We start from the raw sequence: 24,916 nt of genomic DNA, 5'->3' as shown, positions 1-24,916 counted from the left end.
TGGTCTTGACTAAACACCTGCTATCTCTTCATCTGAAAACCTACAGTAATCACTGTCCCACCTGCTCTGTGTGTCAGGGCAGGGCTTAAATGTGAATGTGAATTATGTTACAAACTGAAAAGATGTGCAGATGTAAGAGATGATGATAATAATCATTGTTACTGTCATTACAGGTTGAGGTGTGGTTGTGGCTAGCCACTTTGCAAATTTAATACGTTTGCTGATGGGGAAGGACATGGTAACCCTCTTATTTTGTGTTTTTCTTCTTGTCCTTATGATCTAGATTTCAGAATTACATTTTCTGTTTCTGTTTTAGATACCACTCTACCTGATTCCTCCATTTTGACTTCCTAAGGTCTCTTCTTCCTGATCCTTATCCCCCAAAAGTCACAGGGGACCATTTGGGTGGAGAACCTTCTTGCCCTGTTCAGTTGGGATATATGTATGAGCCTGATTTGATCTTGTGGTTTATGTCATTGTTGGCTGCTGCAGTTCTTTAATGGCATCAAAATATTCTAGCAACAGTCGTTTGCATTAGTATAACTTGTCAGATGTAAGGGTGGTGGCCCCTGCCCCACCACCAGCAGTGTCATCAAACTCAGCTGCCCCTGGGACTTGTACTGCATTTGCGTGTTGATTTGTGCAAATCAGAACTGAAAAGGCCACAGAACCCAGAGGTTAGAGTTGCCTTGCTGTATGTAAACTTGAGGGTCAATAAATGAATTATGGACTGAAGAATCAGTCTCAGAATTCTTTCCTTCCACCTTGCGTTTCCTTGCTTTAACTTCTGTAGCCTTGAGGAAGACCAGATTAACGAGGATGCATGGGGAATGCGGCCCTAGACCTGCTGCTGTTAAAGTAGTCTGAATGTAATATCCTTTTATTGTGAAATATTTAAAGCATGCAGAAAAAGAACGAAAATAATAAATACCTGTGTTTCTACTACCTAGACTTAAAAAATTTTAACATTTTTGCTTTATTTGCTTCAGAATTTTTTTTAGAAATAAAATATGACAGGACAGGTACAGCTGAAGTTCCTTTTATATTTCTTTCCCCATTCTATTCCCCTCTCTCCCTCACCAGAGATTTCTCTTGTTATTATTATGATTTGGGCTTGTTCTGCTTTTATACTTGTACTGCTTATGTACCTATCCATAAATAACATAATGTTGTTTCATATGCTACATGTTTCATGTAAATGATGTCTTAACAGTATGCATCATTCTGCAGTTTGCTTCCTCCAACACTTAGGTTTGCAAGACTTGTTCATACTGATACATAGATTCTAATTTGTTGATTTAACTGCTATATAGGTTTCCCTTTTATGAATATACCATACTTCATTTTCAGTTCTTCAGGGTGGACATTTGGGTTGTTTCCAATTTTTTGCTTTTGTAAATAGTTATGAAGTGAATATCTGTGTTAATGCCTTTCCATGGACACATGGGAGAGTTCTAGGCTTTGTGTAACTAGGAGTGAAACTATGGGGTTGTGGTGTGGGTGAGTCTCTGCTTCACTAGAGCTGTCAAACTGTTCTCCCAAGTGGCTGGGCCAGTTTACTCCTGCGCTAGTACTTCATTTTTCCACATCCTTGTTTATACTTGATGTTGTCACATTAAGTCTCCTCTCCTCACATCTGGTGAACGTGAAATTGCCTCTCATTTGTTTAATTTGGACTATTAGTGATCATTTTTTAGGTTTTTATTGACTGTTCAGTTTTCTCTCTAAATTACTAGTTTCTGTCTTTTGCCTGTTTCTCTATTTTTCTTATGAATTTGTAGACATTCCTTATATATTCTGTATTAATCCTATTTTAATTATATGCATTACAGTTACCTGCTTCCAGACTGACTTGTCTGTTGACTTTATACTATCTTTTTGTCAGAAGGAAGTTGTAGTTTAAATTTAAGTATATTAATATTATATTTGCCTTTAAGAAAGACTTTTCTGCTCTGGTAATTGTAATCATATTCTCCTATATTTTCTTCTAAAAGCTTTAAAGTTTTCTTTTCATGTTTAGGTTTTTATTTTTTTTAGAATGTGTTGTTCAGTGTAAGATAAGGGTCCAGTTTTATTTTGTTACCCATGGATACTAATGGTGTTAGCTTTATTTATTGAATAATCCAAGTTTGTACTCAGTAATTTGTCATGTCACCTTGGTCATATCCATTCTGCTCTTTGGTTTCTGCCTGTCCTGCCCCACTCCCACACCACCTTAATTATCAGAGTTTTATCCCGAACACTTTATCTCTGGTAGAAAAGACTCCCACTCCTGCCCCACTCTCCACTTACTGTTCAGAATTATTTGGGCTGTCTTGGGATTTTATCCTTACTAAGAAGATTAGGATCAGCCTTTTTAGATCCACACACAAAAATAATCTGTTGGGATTTTTTTTTTTTTGGTATCATTAATCTACAATTACATGAGGAACATTATGTTTACTAGGCTCCCCCCTTCACCAAGCCCCCCCCCACAAACCCCATTACAGTCACTGTCCATCAGCGTAGTAAGATGCTGTAGAATCACTACTAGTCTTCTCTGTTGCACAGCCCTCCCCATGCCTCCCCCCACATTGTACATGCTAATCATAATGCACCCTTTCCTTTTCTGCCCCCCCTTATCCTCCTGTTCCCATCAATCCTCACCAGTCCCTTTCCCTTTGGTAACTGTTAGTCCATTCTTGGGTTCTGTGATTCTGCTGCTGTTTTGTTCATTCAGTTTTTTCTTTGTTCTTACACTCCACATATGAGTGAAATCATTTGGTACTTGTCTTTCTCTGGTTTATTTCACTGAGCATAATACCGTCTAGCTCCATCCATGTTGTTGCAAATGGTAGGATTTGTTTTCTTCTTATGGCTGAATAATATTCCATTGTGTATAAGTACCACATCTTCTTTATCCATTCATCTACTGATGGTTGCTTCCATTTCTTGGCTATTGTAAATAGTGCTGCGATAAACATAGGGGTGCATGTGTCTTTTTCAAACTGGGTTCCTGTATTCTTAGGGTAAATTCCTAGGAGTGGAATTCCTGGGTCAAATGGTATTTCTATTTTGAGCTTTTTGAGGAACCTCCATATTGCCTTCCACAATGGTTGAACTAATTTACATTCCCACCAGCAGTGTAGGAGGGTTCCCCTTTCTCCACAACCTCACCAACATTTGTTGTTTGTCTTTTGGATGGTGGTGATCTTTATTGGTGTGAGGTGATATCTCATTGTGGTTTTAATTTGCAGTTCTCTGATGACTAGCGATGTGGAGCATCTTTTCATGTGTCTGTTGGCCATCTGAATTTCTTCTTTGGAGAACTGTCTGTTCAGCTCCTCTGCCCATTTTTTAATTGGATTATTTGCTTTTTGTTTGTTGAGGTGGGTGAGCTCTTTATATATTTTGGATGTCAACCCTTTAACGGATCTGTCATTTATGAATATATTCTCCCATACTGTAGGATACCTTTTTGTTCTATTGATAGTGTCCTTTGCTGTACAGAAGCTTTTCAGCTTGATATAGTCCCACTTGTTCATTTTTGCTTTTGTTTCCCTTGCCCAGGGAGATATGTTCATGAAGAAGTCGCTTATGTTTATGTCCAAGAGATTTTTGCCTATGTTTTTTTCTAAGAGTTTTATGGTTTCATGACTTACATTCAGGTCTTTGATCCATTTTGAATTTACTTTTGTGTATGGGTTTAGACGGTGATCCAGTTTCATTCTCTTACATGTAGCTTTCCAGTTTTGCCAGCACAATCTGTTGAAGAGACGGTTATTTCCCCATTGCATGTCCATGGCTCCTTTATTGTATATTAATTGACCATATATGTTTGGGTTAATGTCTGGAGTCCTGTTCCACTGGTCTGTGGCTCTGTTCTTGTGCCAGTACCAAATTGTCCTGATTACTGTGGCTTTGTAGTAGAGCTTGAAGTTGGGGAGCGAGATCCCCCCCACTTTGTTCTTCCTTCTCAGGATTGCTTTGGCTATTCGGGATCTTAGGTGTTTCCATGTGAATTTTTGAACTATTTGTTCCAGTTCGTTGAAGAATGCTGTTGGTAATTTGATAGGGATTGCATTGAATCTGTAGCTTGCTTTGGGAATCTGTTGTGATTTTAATTGAATTGGCATTTGAAATTATAGGTTACTTTGGGGAGAACTGACGTCTTTACTAGGATTCTTTTCGTTCATGAAAACTATTTATTTAGGCCTTCTTTCGTGTCCTTTAGAAAATACCTTTGAATTTTCTCTGCAGAAGTCTTGTACATCTTTCGTTAGATTTCTTCCTAAGTACCTACCGCTTTTGTTGTCAGTGTTAATGGGATTTTTTTCCTTAAATTTTCTTTAGTTGTTTTGATATGTGGGATATTGATTTTTGTACATTTTTTTCTTCTTTTATCCAGAAGCCTTGCCAAAGTCTGTTCTTAGTTGTAATTGTTTGTAGGTTCTCTTTGATTTTACATATAGAAAACATTATCTCATCTATAAATAGTTTTACTTCCTTTCCCCATTGCAGGTTGAGTATCATGTATGGAGTTCAGACTTTATTCTGTATCAAATTAGAAGCCATTGAAGATTTTGAGAAATGACATTTCAGTATTTATGTCTTAGAAGAAATAGTTTTTTTAGCCAGGTGAGGGTGTGATTGAACATGAAGAAGGGATTGCTTAGAAGTTGCTGTTACTACAGTCACAAGCTATTGCAAGCCTGACCTTGGGGAGTGGCAGAAGGAAGGGCAAAAGGTATTTTAAAATCAGGACCAAAGGGAACAGGTGGATGAGTAGTGTGGGAGGGGGGATTCAGGGAGGCAACCCTGACACTTAGGTTTCTGCTTGTAGAGAATTGCAGTAGGGATCATAGGATGAAGAGGAACTTTGGCAACAAAACACCTCCGTTGTTAACTAGGGCAGGGCCAGATCTTTGGAGCTTATCTGACTCCAGAGAATCATTCTTACGATTTGAATAACATTTCCCTCAGTTTGTTCTTCTAAACTCCCCATATAGATAAGTATCAATCTGATAAAGAACTTCCACTGACCCCGAGGTTGGAGAATGAGCTTGATGTATTAGATGCGGATATCCCTCAGGAAGAAGCTCCATCTGTTCTAGACCAACCTGCAAGCTCCAGGGAAGAATCATTAGCCCCGGCAAACACAAAAGCAGTGGAAAAGAATCCTAGGACTGAGAATGTGCCCTTGAGGAAGAAAGAGGCTCTGGTACCAGCAAGACTACAGCAAGTATGAAATCACTTCTTTCTCTTGGCTTATTTGTGTTAATCCAGCATTGTCCACGGTCACACAGGCTAGTCAACAGTGGAGCCAGGATTTGAGTTCTCAGGTGTTTGAATGTCAGAGCCTTTGAGTCCAACTATCTAAACTAAGATTAGTTTAGCTCCCAAGTCTTTTATTTTGACAAAAGTAGAATAGTTTTAATTTTAGGTTACTTTATGTTACCAGGATGGGGCAATTTCTCATGTCCTAGTTTGGTAAGATCCTAACAGATGTGATACCAAGGTCCTGACTGGTCAGACTATTTTAATTTTCTGCTTCTGATTTCTCAAGTGTAAAATTTGAAGGGATAAAGATTTGGTTCCTGCTGAAGATAAATACTGGTAAATAATAATCACTCAATATTAAAAGGCATGTATATATGAAGTTGGCAAAGCAAGGGATTCCAATTTTATACTCCCCTTAACTACCCCTACCTCCCTGCTTGCCAAGGTCATTGTTTGAGTGTAAATTGCACCCTTCCCCAAATTTCTTCCGCAGGAGTTTCCACTTAGGTCTCTCTGCCCCCTACCCTGTGGACGTGGGTCATCGTCTGGAGGGTCATGGGCTTCTCTTTACTTGCTTCTTCTCCTAGTTCCTTGTGAATGGATGTATGACTACATTAGGGATCCTTTGAGCTTCAGTAAGCCAGAGGTTAAAACCAGCTTCTCTGATATCCATGTGGCTTTATAATTCATAGTTATCTCTTGCAGAGACTCCACAAAGCTGAAAAAAGTAGACCAACCCAGATTCATAGCAAAAGAAGGTTGCAAAGGACAACGGTCTCATCCAGATTGAAAATGAACCAACAGCCTGTGAAAGACAACAGGGCTCCTTGGATACCTCCAAATCCCACCTCCCCACCGGCGTCTCCTAAATGGTATGTAAAAATTCAGAGAACCATCTGGGCATGTGATTTTATTTTTCTTCCACAAATCAAAGGTGACTTATTGCTTAGAGCAAATAAAGCAGCAACCTTAGTTCTCATTACAAAAAACAGCTTCTTTGGGTGAGCAATACATGAGATGTTTTTGCCTAGTAGCTTGTTGGTTCCTTTTTCCTACCTGACTGTGGGTAGAGTGACCTCCCAATCACCCCCCCACCCCTGTGGATGTGGGTCATTGTGTGGAGGGTCTTGGGCTTCCCTTTACTTGCTTCCTCTCCTAGTTACTTGAGACCAGCAACTGTGCCTTTCTTGAGTCTGAATGTTCAGAGCCTAGCATGGTACCTGACACTTAGTAAATCTTATTAGGCATTCAGTAGATCTTTGCTGAGTGAATGAATATTTTAAAATAATTCCAATGCTAGGTCAAGACAGTTATGAATTATAAAAAACCATACAATTCTCATAGACACTGTCCTGACTGCAGGGGACAGTTAGAATAATGCTGACATTACTACCTTGTCACCCTCAGTCCTAACACATGAGGAATGCGGAGCTGCCATGCCACAGAGCTAGAGAGAAGGTATTGCCCTCCAGGGGTGGCAGGTCCAGGAAGATGGAAATAGACTTTGGGAAGTTGGTTTAAGATAGAGGGAACTTATTTATCATGGGACAGTGGTTCTTGAAAGCACAAAATAGTTCTGGGAAGGACCAGGGGATGGATAGTCGATGAGAGGCAGCAGAAAGCAGTAATACGGGGAAGATAAAGGAGTGAGAAGCTCGGTGACTTGAGGGGTGCGCCTTCTGGGAGTCTGGCCAGAGGCAGGGTGAGAAGCCTTGTGGAAGTATTCTGTTTATCCAGCAAGCCTCACTTTCAAGTTGAGGAAACGATATCTATAGAACTTACTGTCTTGCTCATACAGCAGAGCTGGGACTAAAATAAGGTTTTCTGACTTCATAGTGTGCTTTTTTTGGGTTTATTTCTCTGCTCTGAATTCTGAATCTTTATGTGTTAGTGTAGAGATGTGATTTGTCATCTCATAACATACACTGGTTGAAGTTTATTCCACAAACCAAATATACAGGGACTGTCTTCTAGTGTGTGTGTGGGTGGGGTGGGCAGGGGAGGGGAGTGGATAAGGCTTCTAGCCTCATAGTATTAGGTTTTATTAAAGGAGCGAAGTTCCTTTGTAACGTGGAATGTAATTAGTGACACCATGACAGGGTTTTGTTGAAATTCACCCATTATTCTGTAACTGAGAATTGTTTTTTCATATAGTATTTACTTCTGTGAGGTGAAGGAAAACTTCCCTCCCTTGACAGTGAGCCCGAGTCCTGGATGATCTCCCTCTTCTTCGCATTCAGCTTCCAGTTTGGGCCCCATGCTGTAGATAACCGTGAATCTAATGCTGTTGTGTTCTCGGAGCTGGCACCGTAGGGTGAGTGATTGGGTATGGAGTGAATGATCACACAAAAAAGTATACTTTCCATTTGTTGCAGTGCTGCATGGCAAAAGGTGAAATCTAGCTCCAAAGATGCCACAAAAGAACAGTTTTTCCAGCGAGAAGATAATCAAGAGCAAAGCCAGTTCAGAGGTGCTGTAGAGCACGAAGCTGCTAGGTTTGTGCTGTATTTTTCAAATCTTTGATTCAATTAAAGGCCGCTTTCACTAGATTCTAAAGTGAACTCTTTCTCTCTTTCCTGTGTATAAAGTTGGTTATTTAAAATGTAAATCACCAGACTTTTCTGTCTATGCCTACAGCTTAGACAATGACCCATCTTTTAGTCCTTATTTCATTGATTCAAAAATTAAATGACTGTCAGTTGTCTACCAGTTGCTTGTTGTGTATATGGAACAATTTTGAGCTCTATAGAGACTTTTTAAAAGGGCAAAAAAGACAGAATCTGAGCCCCTTCTGATTGACACAGTCAGTAGGGAAGACATGCCCTTTACTGTAATTTAAGCTGGAACATGGCGTGTACCCTAAGAACTAAGGAATTAAGAACCGAGAGAATCTAGAAGGAGGACAGGTACCTTTTGCTGCAGAGATCTAGGCTTCATGAAGGGAGATGGAAAATAAATTAGGACTTGAAGAAAGGCTCTATGTAGGGGCTGATAGGTGAGAATATTCCATGGGAAGAGAGCAGTGAAAACAGGTCACTTTGCATTTGTTTGGCTGAAGTTGTTCTTGTAATTATGGCAAAGCAGAAATGAAAGTGGGCTGCTAAATAATTTGGTAATGTCCACGAATCCTAAACTGCATCAAAGCCCATCCACATACAGCAGAGTTGTTCAGAGTTAGCTTTTCTTTTCTTTTTTTATTAAACTTCACTATGCCTTTATGGCTCTCCTGGGAGTCCACTGCTCTGTCTAAACTTGAAGACACAGCAACACAGCTTTATTTTATAGTCAAACAAGGAATCAGTGATGCTGGTTTTCTTGTGAATATTTGTGGGCAGTTTTTCGTTGCTCTACACACTATTTTTTGCTTTTGCATCTGGATGTCTTTTTTTTTGCTTTTGCATCTGGATGTCTTTTTATATGGAAAATTATATGGAGAGCTTTATAAGTCCAGGGAAGTTGCATTACCTACTGAGCCAGGATTGGTGCTTTGTGGGGGCCCTGATGCCTGGTCTGTTTCTGTGGTAATGACACTGCAGATTGAGGCAGAATTGGTCTGACTCTTGTGTACTGTCCCCTAGACTTGCTTGGCTTGAGGCTGAAACTTCTAAAAGATTGAAGGAACTAGAAGACTTAAAAGCTGAAGAAATGGACAGAATGCAAAAGCAGAGGTAAATGTCTGTTTTGGAGCTGCAGAAGAAGCAGGCCTATTCTACATCATCTAGCTATTTTAGCAACTAATTGAGATTGTGTAGAGGGCTAGTCACACTTAGGTTTATCGGCTGTCTGCTGGCTTAAAAGGCTTTGGAGTTACCTTAGAAGCCTATGGTGCAGCCAAGATTGGACTCACCAGAGTTCTGGCTGCTTTTGAGGAGGGTTGGGTGACTCTTTTGTATTGTCCTCTACGCTTGATTGGCTTGGTGCTGAAACTTCCAGAAGAACAAAGGAATTGAATGAACTCAAAGCTGAGGAAATGGGTAGACTTCAAAAATTGAGGTATGTGTTTGCCTCTGAAGAAGAGTAGTTAGTTCCTGTCTATTCTAATTCATCTAGATAGGTTTACCATCCTCGACCATTAGGCCTAACAGCACTAAATGAATGAGTGAGGGAATGAATGGATAAATACTTGATTGCCTATGCCTGCATTTTATATAGTATTTTTGCTAGGAAATTTATCTTTTTTGTGGAGTTTGGATGCTAACTGAAAAAACATCCACAATTCTGGGTAAGTTCTGTCTGAAAGATGAGAGTCTTACATGTTTGTGCTGCCCCCAGAGGGGCTTTTCTCCTGGCCAGGTAGCGGTTTGGCATGCGTGTCCTGCTCAGAGGCGTGAGGGTGTAGGTACTTTGGCTTCATTTGTTAGCTTGAATGCAGCCCAAGGTTTTCGAATCAGATTGCCTTTTCCATTTGGCCCCTTAGAGTGTTACAACCTACCTATATAGGCATGAGGAAGTTTGTGAGAACACTTAGTTGATGCTGCTGCTGCTGTTGACTCGTTTTTCTAGCTCTGATAAAAATTCACTCTGAGGTCAAATGAACAGAATTCTTATTGAAACGGTTGTGCGTTCTGTCACCGGTCATGCTGGGACATTGATTCCCAGGTTAAAAGGGCTGTGGCCCTATCATTAGAGGGCTAAGATTTTTTTTTGTCTAGTTAAGATTTGAAGTTATACAATCACAGAATCTTAGAATTTGAAGGCTTTTCCCCCAGCTGATGCTTCCAGGCCCCCTGGATTATCTCTACAAAGTAACTGTCCAGCATGTTCCTAGATAGTCTGTGTGGTGGGGTGGTCACCACCTTCTGAGGCAGTCCATTCCTGTCATCTCTTAACTATGAGAGGGTGTAACCTTGTATTGTGCTGGTTTTGTGACTCCTACCCACTTGTCCTGAGGGCCATATAGCAGATGTAATCCTCTAAGCCCCAGTTATCCCCTTCAATGTTTTTTAATTTAAAAAAATTAATACATGTAGAAGAACATGCTAAATACACATGTACAGTGCAAAATATTACAAAATGAACACCTGTGCATACCACCCCAAACCCAGAAAGGGACCATCCCCTGCTCTAAGAACTCCTTGTGTGTATCTTTACTGTTGTGTGTAACAATAACAATATTATACACAACAGTAAATGGTAGTGAACTCCTTTAGTTGTATCTTCTTCTTTCCCCCCACAGCTAACCAGTCCCGATTCCTGTCTTAATCTTTTCATTAGCCTTTTTCATAAATCTTCCACCTTTTTATATCATGTTTGTATCTCTAACAACACATTGTTTAAATTTGAAAACTGAGAAGCCAGTACTAACCTGGCCAAGCAAGGAAAGGGCAGTGCTGCTGGTACAGATGACAAGTCCTGGGGAGAGGAGGCTGGGCAGGTCTGACTCTTAATCTGACATGTACTTCGCGGAGTTTTTAGGTTCCCATTCCAGGATGTCACAGGACAAGGTCAGGAGTCAGTCCTTGCCAGTGTAGGACTTACACATTTGGGGCATGTGGAGGTGAACCAGATACACTGGACTTCTGGAAGAAACTGGTCAGGGGCAGTGGGCTGCCCCTGTAATGTAGAGCTGGGCATGTTTCATTGTGGAGTAGTGTTCCCTTCTATGACTATCCCACAGTCTGTCCGTTTGCTTGTGAATTAACATTTGGGTTGTTTCCCATTTTTAGTATGGGAGTTCCTTTCTAGTTGTTTCATATCCTAGCTAATACTTGGTATTGTCCATCTTTTTAATTTAGCCATTCTGGTAAGGATGTTGTGATATCTTGTTATGGTTTTAATATGCATTTCCTTGAAGTCTAATGATGATGAGTGTCTTTGCCAGTTTACTGTGAAATATCTGTTCACATCTTTTGCCTATTTTTTGTTTGCCACATCTCTGACACCAAATGCAATGGTGTATTTTTTCCCTACATATATGTGTAACAATAACAATATTATACACAACAGTAATGGTAGTGAACTTCATTCGGGTACTTAGACCCAATTTCAGTGGGTGTAAGTATGTAGGAGGGGGTTCTTCCTACACATACTTACACCAAGCAGTGCTCAAACACCAGCAGGATGTCCAAGAACTCAACTCAATTCTGATGCTGTCTGCCCCGAGACAGCACCAGATTCCCCAGGTTAAGGGCTCCATCCTACAAGACTGCCCTCCACCCCCACTACAGAGAGGAAGGTGCAGGGGGAGCTCTTCTCAGGGGTTTTTGTGAAGGCTTCATTACATTGTCCTCATTGACTAAATTATTGGCGGTAGGCTGATTCAGCCTCCAGCCCCTGCCCATGGGTGGGAGGGTCCAAAAGTCTCTTATTAACATAATAAAACACCCGTTTCACCTTTAAGACTCTGCATGTTTTCAGGAACTGTGGATAAAGACCAAATATACCTGGAAAATACATATTTGGTTATATGAATGACCAAATACATATTTCTTTTAACTCATTATATCACAATTTTTTTAAATCATTGATTTTTGAGAGTTTTTTTCTTTTCTTTTTTTTTTCTGGATTTGAGCCCCTTGTCAGATTTATGTGTAGCAAATATTTTCTTTCAGTACTGTGGCTTGCTTGTATATCTTCTTAGTGGTGTCTTTTGATGACTAAATGTTTTTTGATTAAGACCAGGTTATCAGTTTTTTATTTACATTTAGTTTTTCATGTGAACTAAGAAATCATTGCCAATGCTAAGATGTCAGAGATACTCTATGTTTTCTTAAATGTTTTATAGTTTTAGCTTATATTTTTATGTCTGTGATCCATTTTGAAATAATTTCCATGTATGAGATGAGGTACTGATCAAGGTTCATCATTTTCCTTAAGGGTATCTGGCTGTTCTAGCACCACCTGATGAAAGGATTATTGAACTTAAGTTTTCTGTAAGGTCATCTGGGTGGACCATTTGCTAAAGACCCTCACATTGGTGTTTAGGTCTTTCCTTTGGGGTGGGTCAGACTGTTCAGAGAAGAGTCTTCTGATCTTCTGCCCAGAGGGTAAAGATATGAACCCCAGTGTCCTAGGAGCTGAGTTAGGGAGGAGGGCCATGAGCCTCGCCACTCAGCACTCCGCATGCGTAAATCTCCCCCTCTTGCCAGCAGATCCCTGCTGTCTCAGCCATGACTGGCATCCCTCAGTCAGGGGACCTCTGCAGAGAATGAGCAGCCAGACTTCTCTCAGAGCTGGAGAGAGGCACTTGTTCAATTTTCTGAAGTAGGGAAGGGACCCAGGCATCTGACTTCTCAAATGGCATTTGACTCTTGTCTTCCACGTTTAGCCACCCCTTCCCAGCTCACCCCCAGACCTACTTGGTACTGTCTTCCCTGTGCCTGTTTAGATCAGCAGTGCACATTGTGTGAAGTCTGGTTTTTCTGTTACTGGCCTAGACGTCAACTTTCTCAGGTCAGCTAAGTTAGTATCACTTCTGTCTTTCTGTTTTCCAACACCATTTTTTCCCTTGTCTTTGTAGGTTTATGTCTAACTCTGTAACATGGGGTTTGGGGAGGGAATAAGATCAGTTTCATTTGTTCAGTCTTCTATCCTCTTTAATTTTTTTAAAGGCAGCTGTTATCCTTTTAAAAGATACTGAGAGCCTAATGTATTTCTTCAGATGATATGTACACCCTTGTCCTCAGAGTGGGGTCCAGAACCAGCAGCGTTGCATTCCCTGGGAGCTTGTTGGAAATGCAGAATCTCATATTTACTCAGACTAACTGAATCCGAATCTGCATTTTGACAAGATCCCAGGGAACTTGTGTGGCCCTTATAGTTAGAGAAGCACTGTGGCTTCACGATCATTGAAGCTCCCTTCACCTGGATGGTAAATAAGTATGCAAAGTAGGATATTTTCTTGCTTTCGATTTTAATTTTTTCATTTCTAAATAGTGTTTCTGCTACACAGTTAGCAGACAAGGTACAGAAGGCAGTTCTGGAGCATTTGGAGCCTCTCCTGGCCAAGGCCCAGGTAATGTAGTTCATCGCATTTGCTTGTCTTTTGGAAGTGCTAGAATAAGAAGAGCCGCTACGAAGGTTGCACTGACCCTTTGTAGGGCTGCCTGCCTGCCTGGCAGCCGGAGACTCAGTGTGGTCTGTGCTGCACAGTGTCTATGTAGTGCTGCTGGGGCCCCTTTTGGGACCACCGCACACTGTTGATGCGTCTTCCATTGTGAGTAAGGGATAAAGACCAGGGGAGAGAGAGAAAATCCCACTTTGAGAAAGGGGAGGTTTTAGTTTGGGGAATGAGTTTCAGTCACAATTTCCATTCTTAATCAAATAGATCTATTGGTGATATTAGTGTTCACTTAACTGTTTCCACTCTAATCCTGTGCTTTTACCTCAGTGGTCTGGAATGATTGGCTCTATTTTTCCCAAGGCATGCAGCATCACAAGCAGGTGCCATCCTCCTTTATGCAGGAAGCTGAATGCTATCACCTGACCCTCTAGATTCACCCTGTAAAAAAAAAAGTCTTTTTTGTATGACTAGATGCAGCCACACAAGAATATTATAATCTTAAATGGAATGAATGACATTTTGGGTCCCTGGAGTGGTCACTGGACTTCTGTATCTCTACTGTAAGAAATTGTAAATTATTTTTAGAGTCTACAGAAATCTCAGGAATATAGAATTGGGAGGGCTATTAGAGACAAATTGTCCAGTCTCCTCATTTTATCAATGAGGAACCTGTGCAACAGAGAAGTTGAGTCATTGGATAAAAACACACAGGTGCTCTGACAATGTTTACAGAGTTGAAAGACGAAACAGGGCAGAAAGCCAAGATCACCACATGGCATTTATTTTCATGAAGATGAAGTGCTTTGAATTGCTGCAAAGTGCCTAATATAGCTAAAGCTGTGAAGAGTTGCACCCGAAAGTTATTCTGGTAGCAGAATTCATTTGTCCTAATATGGGTTGTAAATGTTTACAATTTATAAATGTACTTGTCTGTTTTAATAGAGAGTCAATTCTTCTCTGGAAGCAGATACTCGTTTGAAGGATCAGCCATCAGTAAACACAGCAACAGCCCAACCTACAGAGGAGGTATGTGTTGTGTGGTGTTGGTGTTCTGGGTTGGCACTGGTACTATTCCGTGATAATGTCCTAAGTTGTAAGGAACATGATACACAGATTATTTTTAAGCACTAGATGATCCTACTCAAGAATGGTGGAATTATTTTTCATATTTGACATGTTAATTCTTACAGTGTATATTTAGCATTATGACTTAGATCAGCCCTGCAAACAGCTCACAGAACTCTCTAGAGCCCCAGGTTTTTGTCAGTGGCTCTTTTCCTCACCTGATGACAGAATGTGGGTGCACTGCATGACCCTGAGTGTTGAGCCTGCAGCAGAAGAATGGCTGTCCTCATTTCCTTTCATTCAGCCTAGTTTGGCTCATTACTGGCCTGATTTCCTTTATACTTAGGGCCTAATGTTTATTGACAGGGTAGCATTTTGAGTGCCTAATAATGACCAGTGTCTGGCCTAGCAGAGAAAAGGTGGCTCAGGAAAAAATGATAATATTTGAGAAAAATAAAAACATATGTTATATTAGTCCACCCTTGTGCTCCTCCTCTGGAGGACTTAGGTTTAGCATTTGTGGGAATGTTCCTACCCTGTCTAGGCCTAGGACTATGGAGTGGAAGGTACAGATTACATCCATTGAATCTCTGTGGAGGTTTGGAAAGAAGTTAAAGCCCTCAGAGCAAGGAAAGGGCAGAGCAAGTGTAAAGCTTTGAGTTTGAAGAAAGTTTGGAATGAAGCTCCACCAGCCCAGTGACCTTAGCAATAGGAAGAAAATTGATTTTGAGAATGTATCCCTGTTCTAATTATTATGCAACATGTTAGCTGCAGCAGATTTTCATAATCTTTGGAATTGTAATTTTATTGTACCTGTATGTTGCGACAAAATCTCACGTGAGCTGAAGCTTCAAAGGCTGGAGGCTGAAGTCGGGTGTGCTGTGGCTTGGTGTTCAGTGCAGCATAGCCACCAAATGTTGCTTTTTTCCCTAGCAGAATTATGAGGTTAAAACCTAATCTAGGGAGGCAGCTCCATATGGCATTTTAATTTGAAAGAAAAATGAAGTGATTATAAATGCTGTCAGTGAAGTTTTCAGACATATTTGAATATTACTAGAAATGATCAGCCTTATATATAAGAATTATTTCATATAAGAATTATTTCTGTAGGCACTAAATGGTCATTGATGCAATTTATTAAAAAAGAAAAGTAACTCTATCCACTATTTCATATTCTGGGCTGCTGTTAAAACATCAGCATTATTACAAAGAATTTCCCAGGCAGCACCATCAAGAGTCAGTGTTTATAAATAACTGAATAAAAACAAACAAGAACTCAGTGAAATTGACACATGGAGTAAACAGAATTACTTGGCTATGTTAACTCATAAAAGATTTGTGGGACCTTAAACACAAATTCTCAGAACTGTCACCTCTAAAACGGAGAAGACATTTGCTGCGCGTAACAAGTAGAATACCGCTCTCAATAGATTTACTTACAGACAAGATGATTCTGTTAGCGGGAGAAAGCTCTTGGAAGGGCACCATTGTACTATACTTGTCTGTTGCTGCCGCTGTTGCCATTAACTGAACTTGCGCATGAAATACTTACATTTTTCAAAACTGTATGAATTTTTTTTTAAGTTACATATGTCCATGACTAAATAGTCAAACAATTCAGGAAAATTATAATACAAATAGTGAAACCTCTCCACCATATGCTTTTCTGTGCTGCTCTTTATATTTTGGTGCTCTCTCTGTCAGCATGTTGAGACCTTCCTTATCTCTTTAAATAGCACATAATTTTCTTGATATTCCATTCCTTATAGATGAAAAATACTATATATACAAATACCCACACACAAGTTAATTAATTAGACCTGTATTGTTGGTTTAGTTCCTAGATATTTTTGTAATTTTATTGTATTAGTTATTCAACTGATGTCTATTTCTTTAACTTTGACTAAAGTTGGGCTTTTCTTCATATCTTTATCGGCCACTAATGTATTTTCTTCTCCGAACTGTTAAAAGGTTTTGTAAATTGCTATGGCAGTGACCATTCACTGTGTGTCTCTTACTTCCTGCCAGCCACTGTGTAGGTGTCCCAACGTGGCAAGCGCTCTTGTGATCCTTGCAACTCTGAAATAGAAGGTTATTATTTCTGAATTACAAATAAGAGGATTGAGGCCCAGAAAGGTTAAGGAAACTTACCCACAGTTGCAGGCATATCAGTGGACAGAACCAGGATTTGGTGTCCTAGAAATGTCTCATTCCAGAACCTGATAGGGTCATTTCTCCAGACATTCTTTTCAAAAGTCTGTTTCAGAACAGATTATAGACATATATTAGAAACAAAAGAAAGACAGTACATGTAAAAATGCTTTATAAACTGCCAAGTGCTTTGCAAATATAAGTCAAGAAAGGCTGGTAAAGCTCTCCTGGGTTGTAGGTAGAAAGTCTCAAGTAAAGACCAAGAATCATGAACTTTGTGTTGTCATGAGCAGATGTTTTTACAAGAGCATAGAACCAAAGAGAATAGATATGTCTTCTGGAATATGTGAGATGTGGAATATTGGACATTCTGAGGACAGCACAAGGAAGACATTTGCTTTACCAATTGGCAAAATAGATAACACGGGCAGTAATGGAATTATTTGGTTAATGCTACCATTTAAATGACTGTAGTAGAAATTGTACTGTATTAAACTACTTTTGATGTTTACTGACTTAGGAGAGGTTTGATTGAGCATGGAAACACCACCAGTTGGATTGCTACATGGTTGGTTTATTAAAATCAACTTTAACCTTCCAGTCCTTCTGTCCTCTTTCCATTGCCTTTTCATCCTCCTCCATTGTTTTGTAGGCTGTAGATGTTCACTGTGGACCCAACAGCATTGGTCAGCTGAATGATTCTTTGGAAGACACCCCTCACGAACTCTGGCCTATGATTCACTCTAAGATCTTGGAGTCTGAAGCCTTAGCCGCCTTGGGGGATGGCAAGGGCAGCCCATATCTGGAGACCATGATGCTCCGCGTGGAGGAAATGGAAGTAAGGTCTGGGGCTGCCAGCTCTGGTCGGCCACTGAGGGCTGGCCTCTGCTGAGAGAGAAAAATTCTCATGCCTGTGTAGCTTAGAACTTCACAGTCACACGCTCCTGGCTTTAAATCCCAGCTCAGCTGCTAACCAAGTGCATGACCTTGGTAAAGTCACCCACTCTAATAAGTAGTGTGTTGCTAAGGATAAAATCAGTATGCGATATCAGCACACAACTTGACTCATAAATCAGGAAGGGATCATTATTATTATCCTCTGATATCAGTGATATGTGATTCGAAAAACCTTGGGACCAGAGCCCAGTCCCACAATGTGCCTGTCGACTTCTTCCTCCCTTAGCTGGTAAGTGCTGCTCAGGCACCTCTTCTACCCTGACCGCATGTGCTCCTGACAGATCACAGGTCATTTTTCCCTCTGTAATTCCTATAATACTACTTTAGAATGTTTTTTTCTCATAGAATTTTAGATCTTAGGCATTACCCAGCCAACCCTTGGATTGTTCAGAGCAGGAAATTAAGACACAATAAGGGAGTAAGTGATGTGGCCAAGGTCACAAAAAATTCCTGTCAGAGCTAGGATGAGAATTCAGGTCTCTGGATCCCATTTCAGCACCTTCTTTTTAATTGTACAGGGACTAAATCTCATTTTGGCTTTGCTGCCAAATAGAAGCAGAGGGCAGACAGTTTTTTGGTGGTTTTTGAAAATTTAAAGTGTGTAATTTATATTAGTCTTATAACTGATTTCTCCTTCTTAGGGGTAACTGTCTGGACCTGAAGTGTCCAAAAGGTAGTTCTTGCCATATGTGACGATTTAAATTTAAATTAATTAAGATTAAGTACACTTCTCACATTTTAAGTAGTTAGTATTTAGTGGCTACTATGTTGGAAATGGCAAATATAAACATTTCCATCGTCCCAAGCCCTAGTGGGCAGTGCTGAGCTAGATCAGATTAACTACATTGATTGCTTCATTTTCTTTTAGACTTCACCTCATAAACTGATCACTTCCTGGCCTAGCAGATGCCAATTTCTGGCAGTATATCTGTTTCAGATGTGTTTGCTGAACTATTATATCCTTACTGGTTCCGGGTTTTAATGGAATTAATTAATTTCTTATAAATTAAACATTTTTTAATAGAAATACCAGGAGACAGTTCGCCAAAGATACAATAAAATTGCATATACCGATCCTCATCTTTGGATACAGGAAGGAAAAAATGGTGAGTGTTGCCCCCACTAACCTCCCCCTGCCTCAGTATTATTTTCTAAAAAATTTCAAATTTACAGAAAAATTTTAAAAATTCTACAGTGAACACCCAGATACCTCACCTCCTAGGTTCGACAATTAGTATGTTGCTGTGACAGTTGCAGTTGTCAGTACACCTCATTCTAAACATTTCAACAGCAACTAGAGGTTATACTTATGGCTCTTTTTCCTTTGGAGATAACATTTACATATTATATATAATAAATGCACAAACTTTAGATTTGATGGGTTTTAACAAATGGATACACCTTTTATTACCCAGACTCCTACCAAAATATGGACTGTATCACCTGAGAAAGTTCCCTTCTGCTCCTTCCTGGTCAGTTACCACCTAGGCAACCACCATGCTTGTTTTTCACTGTAGATTAGTTTTGTCTGTTCTAGAATTTCATATAAATGGAATTCTGCAGGCATGTGTTCTTTTGTCTAAGGTCTCTTCCATTCAACATGATGTTTTATAGATATGTTTATATTAACTTGTTTTCTGTTGCCACTAATATTCAAGTTTGTGACAAGTTAAAACACAAATTTATCCTCTTATAGTTCTAGAAGTCAGAAGTCAGAAATGAGTCTTAAAGGGCTAAAATCAAGATGTTGGCAAGGCTGGTTCCTTCTTCCAGCTTCTTAGGATGCCTGCATTCCTTAGCTTGTGGCCACATTACTCCAGACTCTGCTCCCATTATAACATTACCTTCTCCTCTTCTGTAGTCAAGTCTTCCCCTGCCTATTAAAGGACAGTTTGATTATATTGAGCACCCACTCCAATAATCCAGGATATTTCCCCATCTCAGGGTCCTTAACTTAAAGTCCCCCTCGCCATAGAGGGGAACAATCAATCACATGTCCCAGCATTACAGTATGGACATTGTGGGGGTCATCATTTAGCCTTCCACATTGTATCAGTATTCCTTCCTTTTATTGCTGAGTAGTATTCTACTCTATGCATATACCACATCTAGTTAATTCATTTGCCTGTGGATCTCCATTTGGTTGTTTCTAGTTTTGGGTTATTAGAAATAAGTCTGCTATGAATATATTCATGTGTAGTCTCTGTGTGGACTTAAGTTTTTATTTCTCTTGGATAAACATCTTAGAGTATACTTGCTATGTCGTGGATAGGTGTTTGTTTAACTTTATGAAAACTGCCAAAAACTTTCCCCAAAGTGGCTGTACCATTTTACACATGCATCTACATTGAGTTCCTGAGTTCCTGTTGCTCAGTATCTTTGACAGCATTTGATGTTGTCAGTCTTCTTAATTATAACCATTCTGGTGCAGTGTAGTGATACTCACTGTGGTTTTAATTTCATTTCCGTGATAAATAATAATGTTTAGAGTAGTTTCAAGTGATAATTTGCCATTTGTATATCATCCTTTGTGAGGTACCCAAATCTTTAGTACATTGTTTTTTAATCGGATTATCTTTCTATATTTGAGCTGTAGGAATTCTTTATGCATTCTGTGTATAAACTCATGTCAAATACAAGTGTGTGTGTGTGCTTAAATAATAGCTTTATTGAGATATGTCACATACCATAAAATATACCCTTTTAAAGTGTACAGTTGGGTAGTTTTTAATATATTTAATAGAGTTGTGAAACATTACTGCTGTCTAATTCCAGAACATTTCCATCACCTTATAAGGAACCCTGCATCCACCAGCAGTCATTGCGTATTCTCCCACTTCTCGCCCCAGCAGCCACTAATCTACTCAGGTAGATGTTTGCAGATACTTTCTCCCCATCTGTGCCTCACCTACCTGTTTTCCCAAGTGCGTCGTATTATGAACACTTAAAAGCCTGGTAGTTTAACTTAATCAGTTTTTTCCTGTATGTTTTTCCTTTCTTTGATCTAAGAAACCTTTGCCTACTCCCAAGTTGAGAAGAGAGTTCTTGTTTTCTTCTAGAAACTTTATGGTTTTAGCTTTTATGTATTGGTCTATGATCCCACTTGAATAAAAGTTTGCCTGTGGTTTGCCATAGAGGTTGAGGTTCTTTTTTCTCCCTAATGGTTACCCATTTGTTCTTGGGTTCACCTTTCTCCTCCACTTAAAAAAGTTCATGCACACACATTTTGGCTGTAGTTGCCGAGCTGCTTTCTCAGTTTTGTCTGGAAGAGTTACTCAGATTCTGTTTGACTCATGCTCATCAGTTATCCCCTTATTCAATGAAAGCAGGCGGACAAGATGTGTTAAACACCACCTCTAAGGGGATTTCGGGACTCTGAGTATTGAGAGATGTAAAGGAGATCTGGGTCTGGGAAGCTTGCGATAGAGCCTCCGTCACTTACAGTTTTTTTAAAGTATTAGTTTGGTGTATCATCTTAGAAGAAGTATTGTCTATGTCAAATTTTGACAGGAAGATGAGCCATCTAAAACAATACCAATGTTCTCCTTCTGTGTTTTCTTGAATTTTATAGGACTCTGTTCTGTGCTTGTGTTGCTCTCTCCCCTCCACCCCTACCGCAGCTCCCATTTCATCCTCACATGACGGTTGACCCACCCTTGGAGGTTGGCTCACATGACCCTTTTTGGGTATTCCTGTACTGGAATTTTGCCCCGTTCCTCCCATCCTCACTTCTGAACTTCCACAGACTTCTGGCATGTCCCCCTGTGGGCTGTAGCTGTTTCTGAAGGGCTGTCACTTCTCCCAGCTAAATCACAGATTCCTTGAGGCCAGAGAATTTGTGTATTCAGTTGTGGCCCCTGCTGTGCCTAGTGTGGACCTGGCATAGGGAGGGCCCTTCTAGTCATTGCTTGGTGAGTCCACAGGCATTTTAGCATCTCTTTATATGGAAGCCAAGAAAAAGGAAATGTTGAAGGGCAATTTTTCACTAAAGGGCAGTTTGTTTCACTGAAAGGCAATTCGTTTCATTGATGGTTTGGCCATTGGCCACGAAGTTGGGTTGCCTCACTCAGAAGATGGCCTTACCAAGGACTCAGTGTTCTCTTTTCTCAAGGACAAATTAAATTATTAGTCACCAGCTATGACTCTGCATAGAATGTAAGTGTGCATCGAAAAGGAGCTCTTTTAGAACACTAACAGAAATCAGGTTTTGGATGCTTTAATTCCGGAATCGTGAAATCCTAGTGAGGATTCTGTTTCTAGTTGTGGTTGTATGTTCAGTTGCATCACAAAACCAAATTTTAAGTGATTTTTGAAATGTGCTGTGTCTCATCTATATGTCTCACCCTCTCATTCTGTGTACAACTGAAAATTATCATACTTAGTAATATTTTTACAAAAGCTGACTAATGCAGCATTTCTGTCCAGCAGTAAGAAATCACAAGCACATATATGTGAGTCAGGTAAGTTGTCTGACTTATAGGTGCTTCTTACCTAACAGCAGGATAAATTGTCTTCCTTTACTTGAAATACATTTAAATTACAAATAATTCAGAATTCAAAGAGCTGTCAAGCCTGCAAGGTATAGTTAATAAGTTAATGTTTTGACTATCATCATGCAGATTTTTCCAGCAATGCCCAGAGACATATTAGATCAGCTAATTGAGTGTTCTGATGTGACAGTTTTTTTCCTTCTGCAGTAATCAAACCATTTAAAGGTTAAAAAACCCAGCTGCTTCAGACTCCTTGACTGGGCAGCTGGACCTGATGGGAAGCCATGTAGCCCGGGGCTCTGTGCAGACCTCTTCAGGGAGGCTTCCAGGGCCGCAGAGGCTTTGAAAGGAGTTCATTCTTTCTTAAGACTGATTCCTCTTCGGTTTGTTTCTTTGTAACTTTGAAATTCACCGTTTCATTTATGATGAGCATTTTTTTCCCCATTGCTCTGCTAGCTAGATATGTTTATGTGTACGAGCTGTACGTGTGGTGTTCTCAGTAAGGACAGCTCTGACATCTACATGCCTTTGCTCTGTATGCAGTCATGTTATGCCTCTCCTTTTCTAGACCACAAAGTCCCAGCAGTAAGTGAAAGGCCTCTTTCTCCTCATCCCATCAGGATCACGACCACAGCAGCTCGCAAGGACCCAGAAGTGAACATTGTGTTAGAAAGGCCCCGGAATGGCAAGTAAGTGGTCCCTTGGCCGTTGGATTTCACAGAGGCTGGCTGCCTTCAATGTTAACTTTCCGAAGCTTTCAGTTGCCACCAGACAGAATGAAATTCTGTTGAGCAGGATCTTGTCAAACTCCAACATGGCTCAGTAAAAATAGGGAGTTTGTAAGACAGGCATTGAATGTCTTAGGGCATCTTAAGGCACCTTCAATAGCATTTAGCTGGTGGTCACCACTGAAAGCACCCCACTGACACATGTGGTTTGTGTGCTGATAGTTTCCTGCAAGATGTGCTTTATGAATTCTTGTCTGCAAGTCATGAATTCCTACGATGGGGTTAGTCCAGGGAAAAGGGGAGACAGTGAGTGGTGAGAAGATGTTGAGTTTTGGTCACCGAGAGAAAGAGAAAGGAAGGTAAGCCTTTGGCTCCCAAACCATGATTTTGAATGCTTTCATCATTTTTATTTGCTCTCAGTTCCCTGAATGAAAGTGTGGAAACAGAGGAGAGATCGGAGAAAAGAGAGGCTCCCTTTCTCTCCCTTTCAGAAGATTCTCCACGGAAAGCGGGCCAAGCTGCCCGGTCTGTCCCTCCAGGCATGCTGCGCAGCATCGGCAACTACTGCAGGCGCTTCGAGCAGCACCTGCGGTTGATGTCGCATGAGGCCGTGGGCTCTTTTAGCCCGTGGCTTATGGCTGAAAGGTCAGTGCAAGCTTATGTGTGCCTCTGTTTAGGAACCAGGTGCCAAATGTTCCCTGACAGGAAGGCTGGAGAAAGGACTGGCCACTGCCTCATGCTGTGCTTTGGGCCCCAGAGTTCCAGTGGTTGCTGTTGGGCTGGTAAATAGGCTTTGTCTGCAACTGCCTTTTCTCGGAAAGGAGACTGCAGAATAGCATGGGTGATGCCCTCCGGAGGAGCATGCTGCCCCTTCCTAGGGGACAGTGTGCAAGTCAGGGCAGGTTTATTGTTGCTGTTGGCGAGGGTCTGTTAGAGGACGCACAGTACGGCCTGTGGGAAACTGTGGGGACTGTGAGACCTTCATGGGTAGGACGAGCTGCACGTAGAGCAGCAGTAGGCCTTCAGACTCCACAGCATCGTCTCGAACACTGCTCCTCTGGAGTCACTTCCTTTGAGAAAAGTACTCTGTGGGGGCATAAAACCAAGGCCAGTGCGACTAAGTATTTCTTCTATGTAAATAGTTAATTGAAAGATACAGGTAAGTCCATTTTTAAAAAATGGGGCCCAAATTTAAATTCCTTTTGGGTATCATTTTATTACAAACATGCAGATAAGTTTCATCATTGAGGCATGTAGTTTATAATGATTATATTTCTTTCTTGAACAAGTTTTAGACATATTCCAGGAGTTGATAATTACCTCTTTTTTATTTGCTGATTCTTTTATGTATTTATTAACTTTTCCCACATACTAGCAAGTGCCTCTCAATATAATTTTCCTCCTCACCAGGGGTATCAGTTAATCACTGTTTCTTGCCTCCACCCCATTCTTGCTGCTGAGATCCTCTTTTCTCCTACCCAGCGGGCCCAGCAGTATGACTCTTGCCCTGGGACCTCTCTATCTCACCCCCTTAAGTGTTAGAGGGCTCAGTCCTGGGTTAGAATCCTTTTCTTCTAGTGCCCTTATCTTCCTCTTTCTTGGTATGCACTTATTTTGATGGAACATATCCTGCTTTGTGTCCTGGAGGACATTTCTTGCGACTTATATGTTTGAATATGTCTTTATTCTCTCTACATACTTGATTGATGATTTTGCTGAGTTTAAAATTACTGGTTTATTTTTCCCAAAGAACATACCTTCCTCCTTTTGTGGGGGTGAAGGAGGACTTGTCACTTAGCTGTCAGAGCAGAAGTGCAGATCTGCCAACCTAATAGCTCATTTGCACGTTTCAGCCTGTGTCCTCAGTTTCTCCTCTGTACCTCACTCTGCCCTCCTGATTCTCAGTTCTGTTAACTGCCTGAGTCTGTCTGACATTTTGTGAGACAGATGGGCTTGCTTTTCCTTGACTGCTCCCTCGACAGACCCTGAGGCTTTGGTTGGCTCAGTGCCAGTTCTTCTTTGTGCTTCTACCTCCTGGACATCTTGGACACTTCTTACCTACTTGTTGTCTGTTGTTTTCTCCTTAGAGATTTGTCTGTCTATTTCCTTTCCTTTTGGTGAGCTTTTGGGTAGGATTAGAGATAATCACCGTGTTCCCTCAGGTTTAACCTGAAGTCCTAAGATTTCTCTTTAATATGAAGTATCTTCAAAGTGCATGAGACCCTTTGTCCTGGTTGCGATGCACATTTGTTTTCTTGGGGAGG

General features: G+C 40.6%; 1 protein-coding gene across 8 annotated transcripts in view; it reads left to right on the top strand.

The window, feature by feature from the left end:
- The window catches only part of KIAA0753 (KIAA0753 ortholog), a 63,285-nt gene that overhangs the window by 30,809 nt on the left and 7,560 nt on the right, over positions 1-24,916 (top strand). For 6 of the 8 annotated variants that reach the window (XM_037027064.2, XM_037027063.2, XM_037027065.2 and 3 more), the window contains 10 exons: positions 4,989-5,221; positions 5,965-6,131; positions 7,635-7,754; positions 8,838-8,927; positions 13,135-13,213; positions 14,204-14,287; positions 17,130-17,315; positions 18,459-18,540; positions 22,493-22,613; positions 23,073-23,297. In XM_037027064.2, coding sequence (XP_036882959.2) covers positions 4,989-5,221; positions 5,965-6,131; positions 7,635-7,754; positions 8,838-8,927; positions 13,135-13,213; positions 14,204-14,287; positions 17,130-17,315; positions 18,459-18,540; positions 22,493-22,613; positions 23,073-23,297 — 1,387 coding nt within the window. Of the gene's footprint in view, positions 1-4,988; positions 5,222-5,964; positions 6,132-7,634; positions 7,755-8,837; positions 8,928-13,134; positions 13,214-14,203; positions 14,288-17,129; positions 17,316-18,458; positions 18,541-20,209; positions 20,303-22,492; positions 22,614-23,072; positions 23,298-24,916 lie in introns of those variants that run through there. The other 2 variants (XM_037027066.2, XM_037027067.2) reach the window with 2 other exon arrangements.

This window comes from Manis javanica, chromosome 4, assembly GCF_040802235.1.
Source record: "Manis javanica isolate MJ-LG chromosome 4, MJ_LKY, whole genome shotgun sequence".
Classification (NCBI taxonomy): domain Eukaryota; kingdom Metazoa; phylum Chordata; class Mammalia; order Pholidota; family Manidae; genus Manis; species Manis javanica.
This window is presented reverse-complemented; position numbering and strand designations above follow the sequence as displayed.